The 12,186-nt window shown below is 34.8% G+C and overlaps 1 protein-coding gene across 5 annotated transcripts in view; it reads left to right on the top strand.

Moving 5' to 3' along the window:
* LOC111055781 (src substrate cortactin) overlaps positions 1 to 12,186 on the top strand; it is a 42,066-nt gene that overhangs the window by 29,056 nt on the left and 824 nt on the right. For all 5 annotated transcript variants that reach the window (XM_039433566.1, XM_039433562.1, XM_039433565.1 and 2 more), the window contains 3 exons: positions 5,720 to 6,028; positions 8,714 to 8,915; positions 10,170 to 10,225. In XM_039433566.1, the coding sequence (XP_039289500.1) occupies positions 5,720 to 6,028; positions 8,714 to 8,915; positions 10,170 to 10,225 (567 nt within the window). The remainder of the gene's footprint in view (positions 1 to 5,719; positions 6,029 to 8,713; positions 8,916 to 10,169; positions 10,226 to 12,186) is intronic.

Genomic DNA, 12,186 nt, shown 5'->3' with positions numbered 1-12,186 from the left:
CTTTTCAGTAGGCTACGTATAATAAATATAATAATCATCATCTTGTTTGATTATTCACTGAATTCTTACAACCTATCGTAATTATATGGTGGCAGTATAAGCTTATTTTTATTCACTATGTCAATATGAAATTGGGAATATTCCCAACAGTCTTTTTCCTTTCGCCTAGTGAAATATTCGGTAGTAGATAAAGCAATATACAGAAATAGAAATTATACAGAAATAGAATTCCTGGTTTTCATTCTCAATTGAGGTGGTTCAATTTGCTTATCTTATCGAGTTTATATCTTTGGTGAGACAGAGGCGATAGTTCATCAAGAGGCGACTATCTAAGTGCTTTTCCTTGATCCGTTGTGTTGCCTCTTATCTCTAGATAAAGAGTCAATCGGCATTTTCAATTATTTTAGCGTATAATTTCTCATTTCAAAATTCTACCAAACTTTGAATAAAGATAACTTTATTATTAATCGAATTAGATAAAATTGAGGCATTGTAAAATTTGCAATTTGTAAACAGAATATATTTTACTTTTTATTATTTATTTTTTATTTAGAACTGGCACTCTACTTTACAAAAGTTGTATGCTCCTCGTTCGTATGTTTGACTGTTCAATTTTAGGAAACTGCTTTTGCTTGTTACTCTTTATTCACTTAAAAAAGCATAAATTAAAGTATATGTCTCTGAGTTGTTTTTCACGAAAAAAGTTGAAAACTTTTAAAGATGAAACTTCATGAATTTAATTCTATTTAATATATCTTACTCTTCAATTATTTTTTTTTCTAGTTTACTCATTTAATTCGATGAAATTCCAAGTATTCAGGTTAATCAATCCTTTTTGTATAATTGTGTGCGATTGTTAATTTGTTGACCAGTTGGGTGGGTGGCCTGTGCGCAGTCGACGGAGTTTCAATCGGATGATTGATGACGATCATTTATCATGTTTTAACCACATATGTTTAGAGCTTGAATCAACACATGAATTATTTGTGAATTTCTTTTCTACGGAGGGAGGGAGGGAGAGGCTAAAGTTTTTTCAATGTAACATTCGTAGCTTTTCCAAAAATGTAGATGAACTTTTGGTCTATCTAGATAGTTTACCAACTATGGATTTCATAATACTAACAGAATGCTGGTTGAGAGAAGGTGAGGAGGGAATACCTTTAGAGGGATTTGACTATGTAATTACTGACAGACGACGAAACAGAGCCGACGGTGTTATAGTTTACTACAATAAAAGATTATCAGTGAGTGCCGTACAAACTTCTGTCACCTGGTCATATGGGACATATATATGATTCGCGCCTTATATATATGATTATGGAAGGCGCCTTCATTTTTGTTGCGCAGTCGCGACGGATGGGGAACTTCATAAGCTGGAATTCAACGAAAAACATGTAGCTGATCACCTCAACGCATTCCAAGGGTTGGTTGCAGACGACCACAAAGATTTAATTCGGATTTCTCGCAACTTGAGGCAGTTTGCTGGAAATTTTTCTCAGCAATTTCACGATGCGTATAGCAAATAACAGACAGTATGAGATTATTCGTACAACAGAATGTATCGGAGGAGAAAACACTGTTCACAAACCAGTTATTAATTTACATTTTTCACCTCTACTCACATGTAAATATTTTATCACGGCAGGAATTCATAAATACTGCGAAGGAACGCTGTGATAAAAGCTTTTACCCTTTTCGCTGGTACACCCCAATTTATTACGTTCAGATCTCTTCAGATTGGAGAAAGGATATAAGTCGAAAGGACACCAGTTAGCTATACCTCTATCGGATTTGCAGCGATATTTTGATCTTCCACTTACGACTTGCGTGGTGAAGGAGAACTCCATGGTGCTTAGCTTAAAAGTACCGTTGGTCAGCATCGGCGGACAGTTTCAATTGCACAAGTATGTGAGGACACCTATGTATTTCGACGGCCAGATTTGTCAGCTTCAGCAGCAGGATTTCGTTTTGGCGCGGAGACAGGAGGACGGTGAGATTCAGGTAATCTCGGGAGATCATCTCTCTTCTTGTCGGGCACAGGACGATTTCTTATGCTATCTTCCGCGGCTGGTGCATGGAGGACATATTCATCAAGATGTATGCATCACTTGTTTGCGGCGACAGAGCTGAAGGACATCCAACAATATTGCAGTTAAGCTGTCGTCCAGCTAAGCAGGAGTTGGAGATCGTCGAATTTTCGCCTTCGGAGTATATCGTCGCGAATATACAGGCCAACACTACAGTCACTTGCGAGGGAGGTTCGTTTCATCATCTTCAACCTATTCCGGGAGCAATGTATGTGGTTTTACCCTGTCATTGCGAGATTTCGGTCGGCGGGAGAATAATGGTGAGAAAGACTTTTCCGTGTGACGCAAATGTTGATAAACAACCTCAGGTTCTCCATTACTTACCTTTGCATTGGGTTAAGTTTAATTCGTTGAAAATTGATGTTTTGCAACCGCATTTCAATCCTAATTTTGTTAATTTTAGCGAAATTTTAAAAACTGATATAGATATAAAGGTTCCGGAATTTACAGTTCAAGACGTAATATCGTCAGATATATTTCACAAAGTAGATCTTCCAAATTCTTGGGGAGATGTTGTAAATTCCTCTAGTTTTGTTTTTTATATATTATTTGGCTGGTTAGGGTTTTTAACTTTATGTTGTGCATATTTAGGCATCAAGTTGTATGTGTGTAAATTATCTGTTGTAACGGTAGCACAACCCAAGATACATATAATCGATAGTTAGGAGTTATATAGTTACTTTTTGATAGATTAACTGTTTTATTGTTTTTTTTCTTGACTATATAGTTATGAGTCATAATGTACTTACAAAGTTTTTTTTTCGATTTTTATTACAGCTTTTGAAGTAGTTCAATGTTGATTCACAAATAAATTATTGTCAATTGAGATTTTCTTTTCATAATAAGTTGAATATTCATGTATATTAATGTGTATAATATTGAAAGTTAGTTTCATATATAATCAATGTTATTGTGCAGCATAGTTTCATTTTGAATTTGATTTGAATGTTTGTAATTTAGTTTGAGTAACCTACCTTTCTATGTAAATGTTTGATTTCAATGTATAGTAGCATTATCAAGTCAATCAGGCACACGTTTGTTTCCCGAGTATATTATTTTGTTTAATCATTATTTTTTTTTTTTTTGTTCCCCTCTTGACTACAGACTCAGGGACGAGTCTTTCAGCGGGATGGGTGATGTGTCACCTGGTCATATGGGACATATATATGATTCATATATTTATCTCATATTGATCAGGATTTTAGAGTTTTATTTTACGAAAAGTTTAATGAACGGTGTTTCTGCCTTTGAACAGTTTTGTCATCGACAGAAAGATTGTTTATTTCACTTGTTATCAAAATTATTGTAGTTTCTCTTTTGTTTTTCATAACAAACGTGATCGGCTTGTGCGACTGATAAAAATATGTATTTGAAATGGCTTCATGTTTGGCATTGACTGAGTTATATATTAATACCCAAAATTTTTACTAGTGGGTGTGTGAGCTCGTTCGTTAGGACTGAGAGTAAAAGTCCGGCTGTTCTGGTGAAGGGGATAGATTTTGTTCTTGTTTTATAATACAGTTTTCCTGTCACAGTTCGGGCAGTTTAAAGAGAATTGTATTATTAAATAGGAAGGGATCTGGACCCACTTCATTAGATCAGTTTTTTTATTTATTTTTCATTAATAATTAACGTCGCGATTAACCAGTGGATGCCAAATTGGGGGCCATTATCAAAAGGTAGGTGACTACTGAGTCATTGTTTTAATTTTTCCATAACCACAACAAATTTAATCTTCACTAGCAGCCAAGCGAGTAGCCCTTGAAATATTTATCTATTTATGTTATTTCATAATTTATAATTATAATTCTAATTTTTTTGTACAAATAATTTATTGTTTTGTTTTAATTATCAAAACCAGTACGATCATTTCTTGTTTTCATTTTCCCACCCTTACATACTCGGTGTAGGCACATATTGCTTACAAATTTGGTGGAGGTTTATCCTGCCGTCCATATTGTGTTTACACTTCTATTGCTGATGTGTATGGCTTAAAATTGGAATTTTCTTCCAAAAATCAAAATTATTGTCTTTTGGCTTTCTACCGGACTTTCGACTGCGATATTCAATTATTTTTAGACTCAATGGACGACTATATTAACCAATTCAATAGAGCCACAATTATTTGGAGTGGTGACTTCAACTTTGACTTATTAGGAAATACTTTGAACACTGACACTTACTTAAACACATTGATAGGAGCAGGACTTTTTCAGTGCATTGACAAACCAACAAGAGTACTGAAACACAAAATCTTGTATAGACCATTTTTTTATACGATATAATGATATGGTAAATGTGCGATCAGCTGTTTTGCAATCGCACTTGACAGATCACTACAGCATAGGACTCACTATTGATTTTGACAATTTTACACAGACTGACATGACTGACACTATCACACACACTACATTGATCGCGCTCTCTTAGCCGCCAACCTGAGTCGAATCAACTACAATAGCATCACACAAGCACATGACGTCAACCAATGTCCGCTGATTTTCCTATTTATTTTCTGAGGCAATCTCCAGTTCTAAAAAATCATTAAAAATATTTCCACTAGATATAAGAAGCTCAAACCCTGGATCACTCGAGATCTAATTTGTTGATTCGTGAAAGAGACAAGATGAGCAAAAAGTAAAAAATCAACCTTTTAACTTAGAGCTGAAGCGAAATTTTTGTGTCTTCAGACAACAAGTTACAAATAAACTTAAGAATTCAAAACGGATGTACTATCGTAATAAATTGAACCAGTGCCAAAATGATCCTAAATTGTTTTGGAAGCTGATAAACGAGTTAGGAGGAAGAAATGTGAAAAAGGATAGCTTTCCATTGGATAAATTTTTGTCCAATTCACCACATACACCTATCACTGTCTGCAGAGATGTAGCAAATGATTTCAACGTTTTTTTTGCTGCAGTAGGAGAGAATCTAGCTCGTTCGATCGATTCAGGTGGTGCTCTGATAGTGCCTTCGATAGTGTTGACAGAGATAAGTTGATTGATAAATTGAGAGCAATAGGAATTTTGGGTAAGGCAATTGACTGGTTTTCCAGCTACCTTACAAACAGACAGCAATATGTATCTATATGTGGGGCAGAGGCACTCACTTCCATCATCAACAGACGACGAAATTATCAGCTGTTTTTTCAAGGATTTTTATGTCCTTCAGCGAGTTTTCCCAGGGATGAGACCTAGTGCAATCGATTTTTTATATTATTAACCTACTATGTTCTGAATTTCGTGAGAATCGTTAGAGCCGTTAACGAGATCCGGTGAAATACAAACATATAAACATCTAAACAGAAATTATTGATCGTTTAATAGTATAGGATTACACAGATGTCTAGAGACGCCTAGCACTGGTTTACAAAACATCCCACGGCGTGGGTTGCTTTTCGTGGATTAGCGTGGGTCTACTTTGCGGCGGGCCTAAAACACCAAATTATAGTCAAATATTACACTCAATTATGATCTTTGAAAACCCGAATAAAACCTGTTCATATAGTGCTTTCAAATGCAATTGTAATGTAAATCTTATTTGTTGAATGAAACATTATTTATATTTATTTATTTTATTCTTAGTACTGCTTACCTTTGTTTTAAATCTCGTCATATTTTATCCTTTTTCAGGTTGTAAAACCATCAGAAGAAAAGCCAAGTGAGGAACAAATCCAACAAACTCCTCCACAACCCCAAGCTCAACCAACTCAAGTTCAACAAGCTCAAGATCAACAACCGAAAGTCGTTCAACAACAACAACAACAGCCACCAAAACAGGAACAACCGAAGCAGGAAGTTGTGAAACAACAGGAAGAAGTGGCCAAAGTAGCCGCGGATGTCTCCAGCATGCATCTGAACAGCGCTGCAGTTGCGAGGCAAGAAGAGCTCAGTCGGCAAAATGAGCCGGACGCTAATATTTATGATGACGTGCCAGATGCCGTGAGTTCAATTAACTCATTCATTTTTCCCTTTTCTAGTACTACTTATCCATTGTACTGGGTTGGGCAGGGAGGTGGATGATTTGAAATGGGTACGCGACTAGGTGCCACCCCGTCTACTTATCTTCTTTTCTGAGGAGGTGACAACTAGTCGGGGGGACACCCTGGCACAAGGGTGCGAGGTGTCAAGTAGTCGTTTACGGTCATGACTAGTTGGCACCTTTGGTCCAGTAGGTGTCAAGTATTCGGGGGGACAATTAGACGGCTACCCTTTGAAATAACAGTTACAAACTCATTTTTAAACGAAACTCAAATTATTTCTTCCCAGTATGTACTTTGGATGTTGCCATTTTGATAATAAGAGAGGAGCGAATTGTAGTAGAGTTGATTATGTTTGAAAATAACATCTGTTAAATGTCGTCCGTTTCATCCATACAATTGAATCGGCCTGAGGAGAAAGGGAACATGTCCAAATTTTTCTTTTTTTTATGGTTGAAATAAGATAAGATAATCTTTTTATTCAACACAGTACACTTTATAATAAACAGTTGAATAACGTCAGGTCTTAATAAGTAACAATAATAAATACACAATAAAAAGCACACATGGAAGACTAGAGTAGGCCTACCTACAAACTATGCTACCTTCTATCACTAAAATCCTTCACACTGTAGTAGGCTTGTGAAACCAGGAATTTATACACTTTACTCTTAAAAATTTTTATATCAGGCAAGGACTGCAGCGCGGTAGGTAAGTCGTTAAACAATTTAGCTCCAATATAAGAGGGCATTTTCTCGTACAGATGCAGTCGGTGTTGTTTCAAAGACAGTTTATTCCTCCCTCTGGTGTTATAAGTGTGGATATTAGCAATTGTATTCAGATCAGATAAGTGCTTGTGAGTGAAAATTAACAGTTTGAATATATAAATTATTGATGGTAGCGTAAGTATATTTAAGTCAACAAAAGCCTGTTTACAAGAATCATTGGACTTCAGCCCCGCCAAGTAGCGGATTGCTCTTTTTTGTAGTCTAAATATTTTTAAAAAGTGTAACTCTGCAGTGCTTTCCCACAACTCTATGCCATAAGCCACATGTGAATAGAACAGTGAAAAATATACCATTCTTGAAACTGGCATTGGAACAAGTCTCACAATGTTTCTGATAACAAATAAGCCTTTACTGACCTTGTCGATATTAAAATTTACATGCTCATCCCATGCAAGTTTTGAATCAAACTTTAAACCAAGTAATTTTACATACTCTGTATTGCTAATAACATCGTCCCCTATGTACAACTGAGGTTCAAAAGCGTTGTCTTCGGCTGAAGTCAATGAGACTACTCTTCTGTAGTTGTTTGCAAATGAGTTGTTTGCTGTGGGATACATCGATTGGAGTTGAAAGGGAACATGTCAGCATTCTCTTTATACTATTTTTGCTGTACTGGAGTGAAAGGGAACTAGTCATGACACACATGTTCCCTTTCAACGCCGAACATTCGAAAATTAGCTGTTTGTCAGTTGTGATTTTTATGCTATTGTTGGGTTAGTCTACCTTTGATTAACGCGTTGCTTTGAGGTTAGATTGCTTTCGGTTGAGGTGTTTATTGTAAGAGTTGAAGAGTGATAATTTATAATATCAGCATGAGTAATAGGAAGTTAACAAAAAACTCAATTTTAAGAGGTGAATCTTATATAAGTGCTTATACTGGGTTAAAATTGTTGTCTTAAAAGAGTTTGCACCCTAATGACAAAAAACAATCTTGAAATTATCAATACTTTTATCTGTATTCAGTTTTTTTTCCCTGAAAAATTCTGATTTTTGACATGTTCCCTTTCTCTTCAGACCGATTCAATTATTCTGTAGACGTTGTGAAAGGTCGTCCATTTACTCCTCTGAAGCATTGCAAGAGTGGTACCGCTCGAATTTATTGTGTTATTGTTTCACTCAGGGCTTCATGTGTACGTGATTTCATGTATACATGTTTAGCTATCGAATAAAAAAAAGGTCACAAGATCCGGTAACCGAAGATTCAATCATCATTTTCATCTGCAAATGAAATAGGATTCGAGTCAGCTGTAAAATCTTATTTCTATAGCTAGAACCAATTGATTCCACATTTCCATGGAACGAGATGAGGCGTCCTGGGAAGGTCTGTCTTAGAAATTCTATCGTTTCTGTGGATGACATGTTGGAACCATTTAATAATTACCAGTAATCTCTTCAATTGCGGCAGTAGTAAAATCACACAGCATTGTTAGATAACAATCTGAATTGACAATTGACAAAGGCCCATCATGAAGTCTCGATTAATATGTTATCGAATGTATTCCGATTAATGTATTGCAATAGTATTACAAACAGAAACACCCAATCTTCAACCACCAAGGTTGCCAAGATATATATAGCATATATGCCTACACTACCACTACTATGCTAATGAAAACAGTCTCGAGCTAGTAGAGTAGAGTCGTACTACGGTACTGTTATCAAGTTTAAAAACACGTCTTGTAAAATACACTTTACCTACTATTCTCAATTGAAGTGAAAAGTGTTACTCGACCAAGTAAGTAGAGCAGAGTTAGCTCGGTAGAGTTAATATGCCAGTTACTCGACCACTAACTCTACTAGTGAAAACCAGGATTTAAGAATGTGACTTTGATTACTAAATAAAAATTATTTGTTTGCAGATGCCAGAATCAGAAAACACAAGGAGTACTGACCTTGGGGCGCAGCAGACGACACCAGCTGGCGTGCAGCAATCAGCTGTTAACAGCAGTCAGCAATCAGTTGTCAACAGCAGTCAGCCACCAGCTGATGCTGACGAAATTGACGCCTATGGTATGGAGGAGACCGGCTATTCAGCTGTGGCGCTTTATGACTATCAAGCTTGTAAGTGAAAATCAATAATTTTCCTATTATATTAAGTAATTTCTGTATATGGTTATGCATGTCCAACGGATCTCGAAAACGGCTCTAACGATTTTCACGAAATTTGGAACATATTAGGTTTATGATATAAAAATTCGATTGCACTAGGTCTCATCCCTGGGAAAACTCGCTGAAGGACATGAAAAGGATAATAATTATTCATCATTGGAAAAACAGATGATAATTTCGTCGTCTGTCGATAACAGAAGATGTGGGAGAGAGATAGAATAATGTTCAGCTGTTGAACTATTTGCAATCAATCAGCTTATCTCACGAAAAAAATATTAATCTAGAAATTTTAATCGACTTGATCAAAATAGTCTGATTTGTTGACATGACAAGGTATATCAATCTAAATTAGAGTATATCATAATTTTCAAAGTTAATCATTATTTTACAGTTTCAAGTGATTAGTGAGTGTTATTTTGTTATTTAATTTGGTTTGTCAAAAATCTGAATTAGAACTTTTCTGTTTTCAAATGTTTTGACTGAAAATTGGATATGAATTCAAGTGTATGGAACACAACCTACTTTTTGAACTATTTATAGTGTATAAATCAAAATTCGGGAAAGAAACAGTTTCGGGCTATGCCTGTTAGTCCTTCCCCAATCATTTTGAAGAATTGTGTTCTGTTTATCAATAATAAATGACGAGCGAAGCTCGGTCCCCCGATATTTACAGTTAACCGCACAGAAAAAGTCCGATGGTGGAACATTGCCGAATAAGAGTTGATCAACATTGTCAACAGTTCATTATGAATGAGAATTAATAAATATTTTTATAATACATCCGATGAATTGGCAACTATTACGGTTTAATATGGTTGCATAATTGAATTATCCATTCAATTTCTGTGTAGTTGTGAAGTTGATATTGTGGTAATTATTCATATATCAAATAAAAATATTATAAAATTGTCAAAAACACAGATTTTATTAAAAGTAGAAAGACGGGTTCCGGTTGTTACACCATTACGAATCTCTGGTAATCCAGCGTTGTATCTATTATATGACGTCATTTTAAGACAGTTGAATTCAATCCTTATTTAAAACGTTTGACAAATTTACGACAGAACTTGAGTTAACATATAAACATACATGCTAACAAGCATTTGTAATATGTTAATAAACATCAATTATTCATGCTGAACATTTTTACATGTAATTTACGAGTCTATTTCAATTTTATTTATCATGAACTTTTTGTCTGTTTAGCTGCGAGTGACGAAATATCCTTTGATCCTGATGACGTCATCACAAATATTGAAATGGTAAGTCTGATTTTAAATAAATATTGAATAATATTTTGTTTCAATCAATTTATTAATAATCTAAATAAATTATTTTCAAATCAAGTCATATCAAAATATATATTATTTATTTCGACAGAGTTACTGAAAATCGAACAGAATTACTGAAGGCACAAAGAAGAATAGGCTAAAGGGTACAGCTGGTTAATTCTATCGAAAAAATAAATCCTTATCTGTTCTTCTATGCTTGACTAGCCTGTATAGTAAAATCCACTTCAATCTGTCAGCAATGATTCTATGGTAAGCGTTGGCGTTATTTATAACAAATACTGACAGTATAAAGTGTATCTCATTGAATTGAATTGAATGACTGCCTTCATTTTGACCTAGGAGGGCGAAGTTAGGGAGCAGTCGGCCCTCTCTTACACTTAACCCTACCAGTCATTGTATAGTCTAGAAGAGAAATTGTTGGGTTATTGTCGATAAGGAAATTATTGTAAACTAGCAGGTAACCCGTGCTCCGCAAAGGTCTATTTTAAAACTTGACAAACTGAGAACTTGACGTAATGAAATCTTGAAGAATTGAAAATAGGCCTATAACCATCCCCGGTTAATTAGGAATCTATATGCAACATTTCAAGTTAATCAGTCATCAGTTCAGACGTGATGATGCGTCAAACATAATTTTCCTGCCCCAAACGTGTATAAGCAGGTTCTTTCCTTTATTATAGTATAAAGAAAGTTCCTTGTCAAACTATAAGGATATAACAGTAGAACGGCGGAGTTTTCAACGGCATTATACCTGCACTTTGAGTACAACACAAAAAAAATACAACCAGGCAGTTTTCAACATCTCCATTAATATTATAGTTTGATAAATCATGATTATTCATGTAAATATACAGAAATGTATTACTAAATTTGATTTTATTTTACTCTTTAGGAGTAAGAGATAATTGTAGACTCATCAGTTTGATTCTATACTAGTAGTTCTGTGAACAGTAGACCTCACGCAGTTTTCTCATCAACAAGTATCTGATGTCACCTGTTCTAGTTATTCAGTTGAATCACAATTCCCAGTTGAATCATAATTTACTCTAAAAAACTGTTATTTGTTTTCTCCAAGATCAAAAACTCACGTATGTTAATAAACTCAGTTCACGTTTGAATTTGCATCTCATATTTATCCAGTTTCGTGATAATCTTTCCATCTAATAAAAATATTTCTCAACTATTTTAAAATTATTTTTTTTCAATCAAGAATATTATAATTTCTTCAGCATTATTCATTTTATTCAATCATTTTTTTATTTTATTTTCAATCACCTATTAAATTCGTTTTTCAAATGTGAGAATATTGATATTGATGGGCACGCATCATAGAAAATATTGAAACTCTACCTTATAGAAATAGACACGGCCAGACAACTGTGTAATGCATGCTATGAATTGTCAGCTGATTGATTGTGAATAATTCTATAGTCTGATTGATCTATCTTCAAAGTAGATGATATAGTGATATCAGAGTATGGAGGAATTCCTTTTCTTTTCATATTATCCTTAAAATGCAAAATTTCAAAAAAACCTTGTGTATACATCGACGCGCAGTTGAAAAAGGAATATTCCGGCCAAATCTCATCGAATTCTATCAACGCGTTTGACCGTAATCGCGTTACATACAGACAGACAAAAGCAAATCGAGTTGAAACACAGACCTCACTACGTTCGGTCAATTATATTAAATCTGCAAATTACAAAAAAATCACAGCCAATACTGATTCTTGTCTGATAAGTGAACACATATTCAATTAGAAATAATTAAAGCTGGATTCACTCACATCAGTGAAAATATAATTTAATGGGGTTCTAGTTGAATCATTTCCACTCAGCCTGGCCCGTATAAATAATCCCATTAGAGCTTATGGGAATTATAGTTTCACTGTCTTTGCGAATCCAGATTTGAGCATCTTCGAAAATAGTTT

The sequence above is a fragment of the Nilaparvata lugens genome, chromosome 7, assembly GCF_014356525.2.
Source record: "Nilaparvata lugens isolate BPH chromosome 7, ASM1435652v1, whole genome shotgun sequence".
Taxonomy (NCBI): Eukaryota; Metazoa; Arthropoda; class Insecta; order Hemiptera; family Delphacidae; genus Nilaparvata; species Nilaparvata lugens.
Note: the sequence above shows the minus strand (reverse complement) of the source record. Positions and strands in the feature narration are given on the sequence as shown.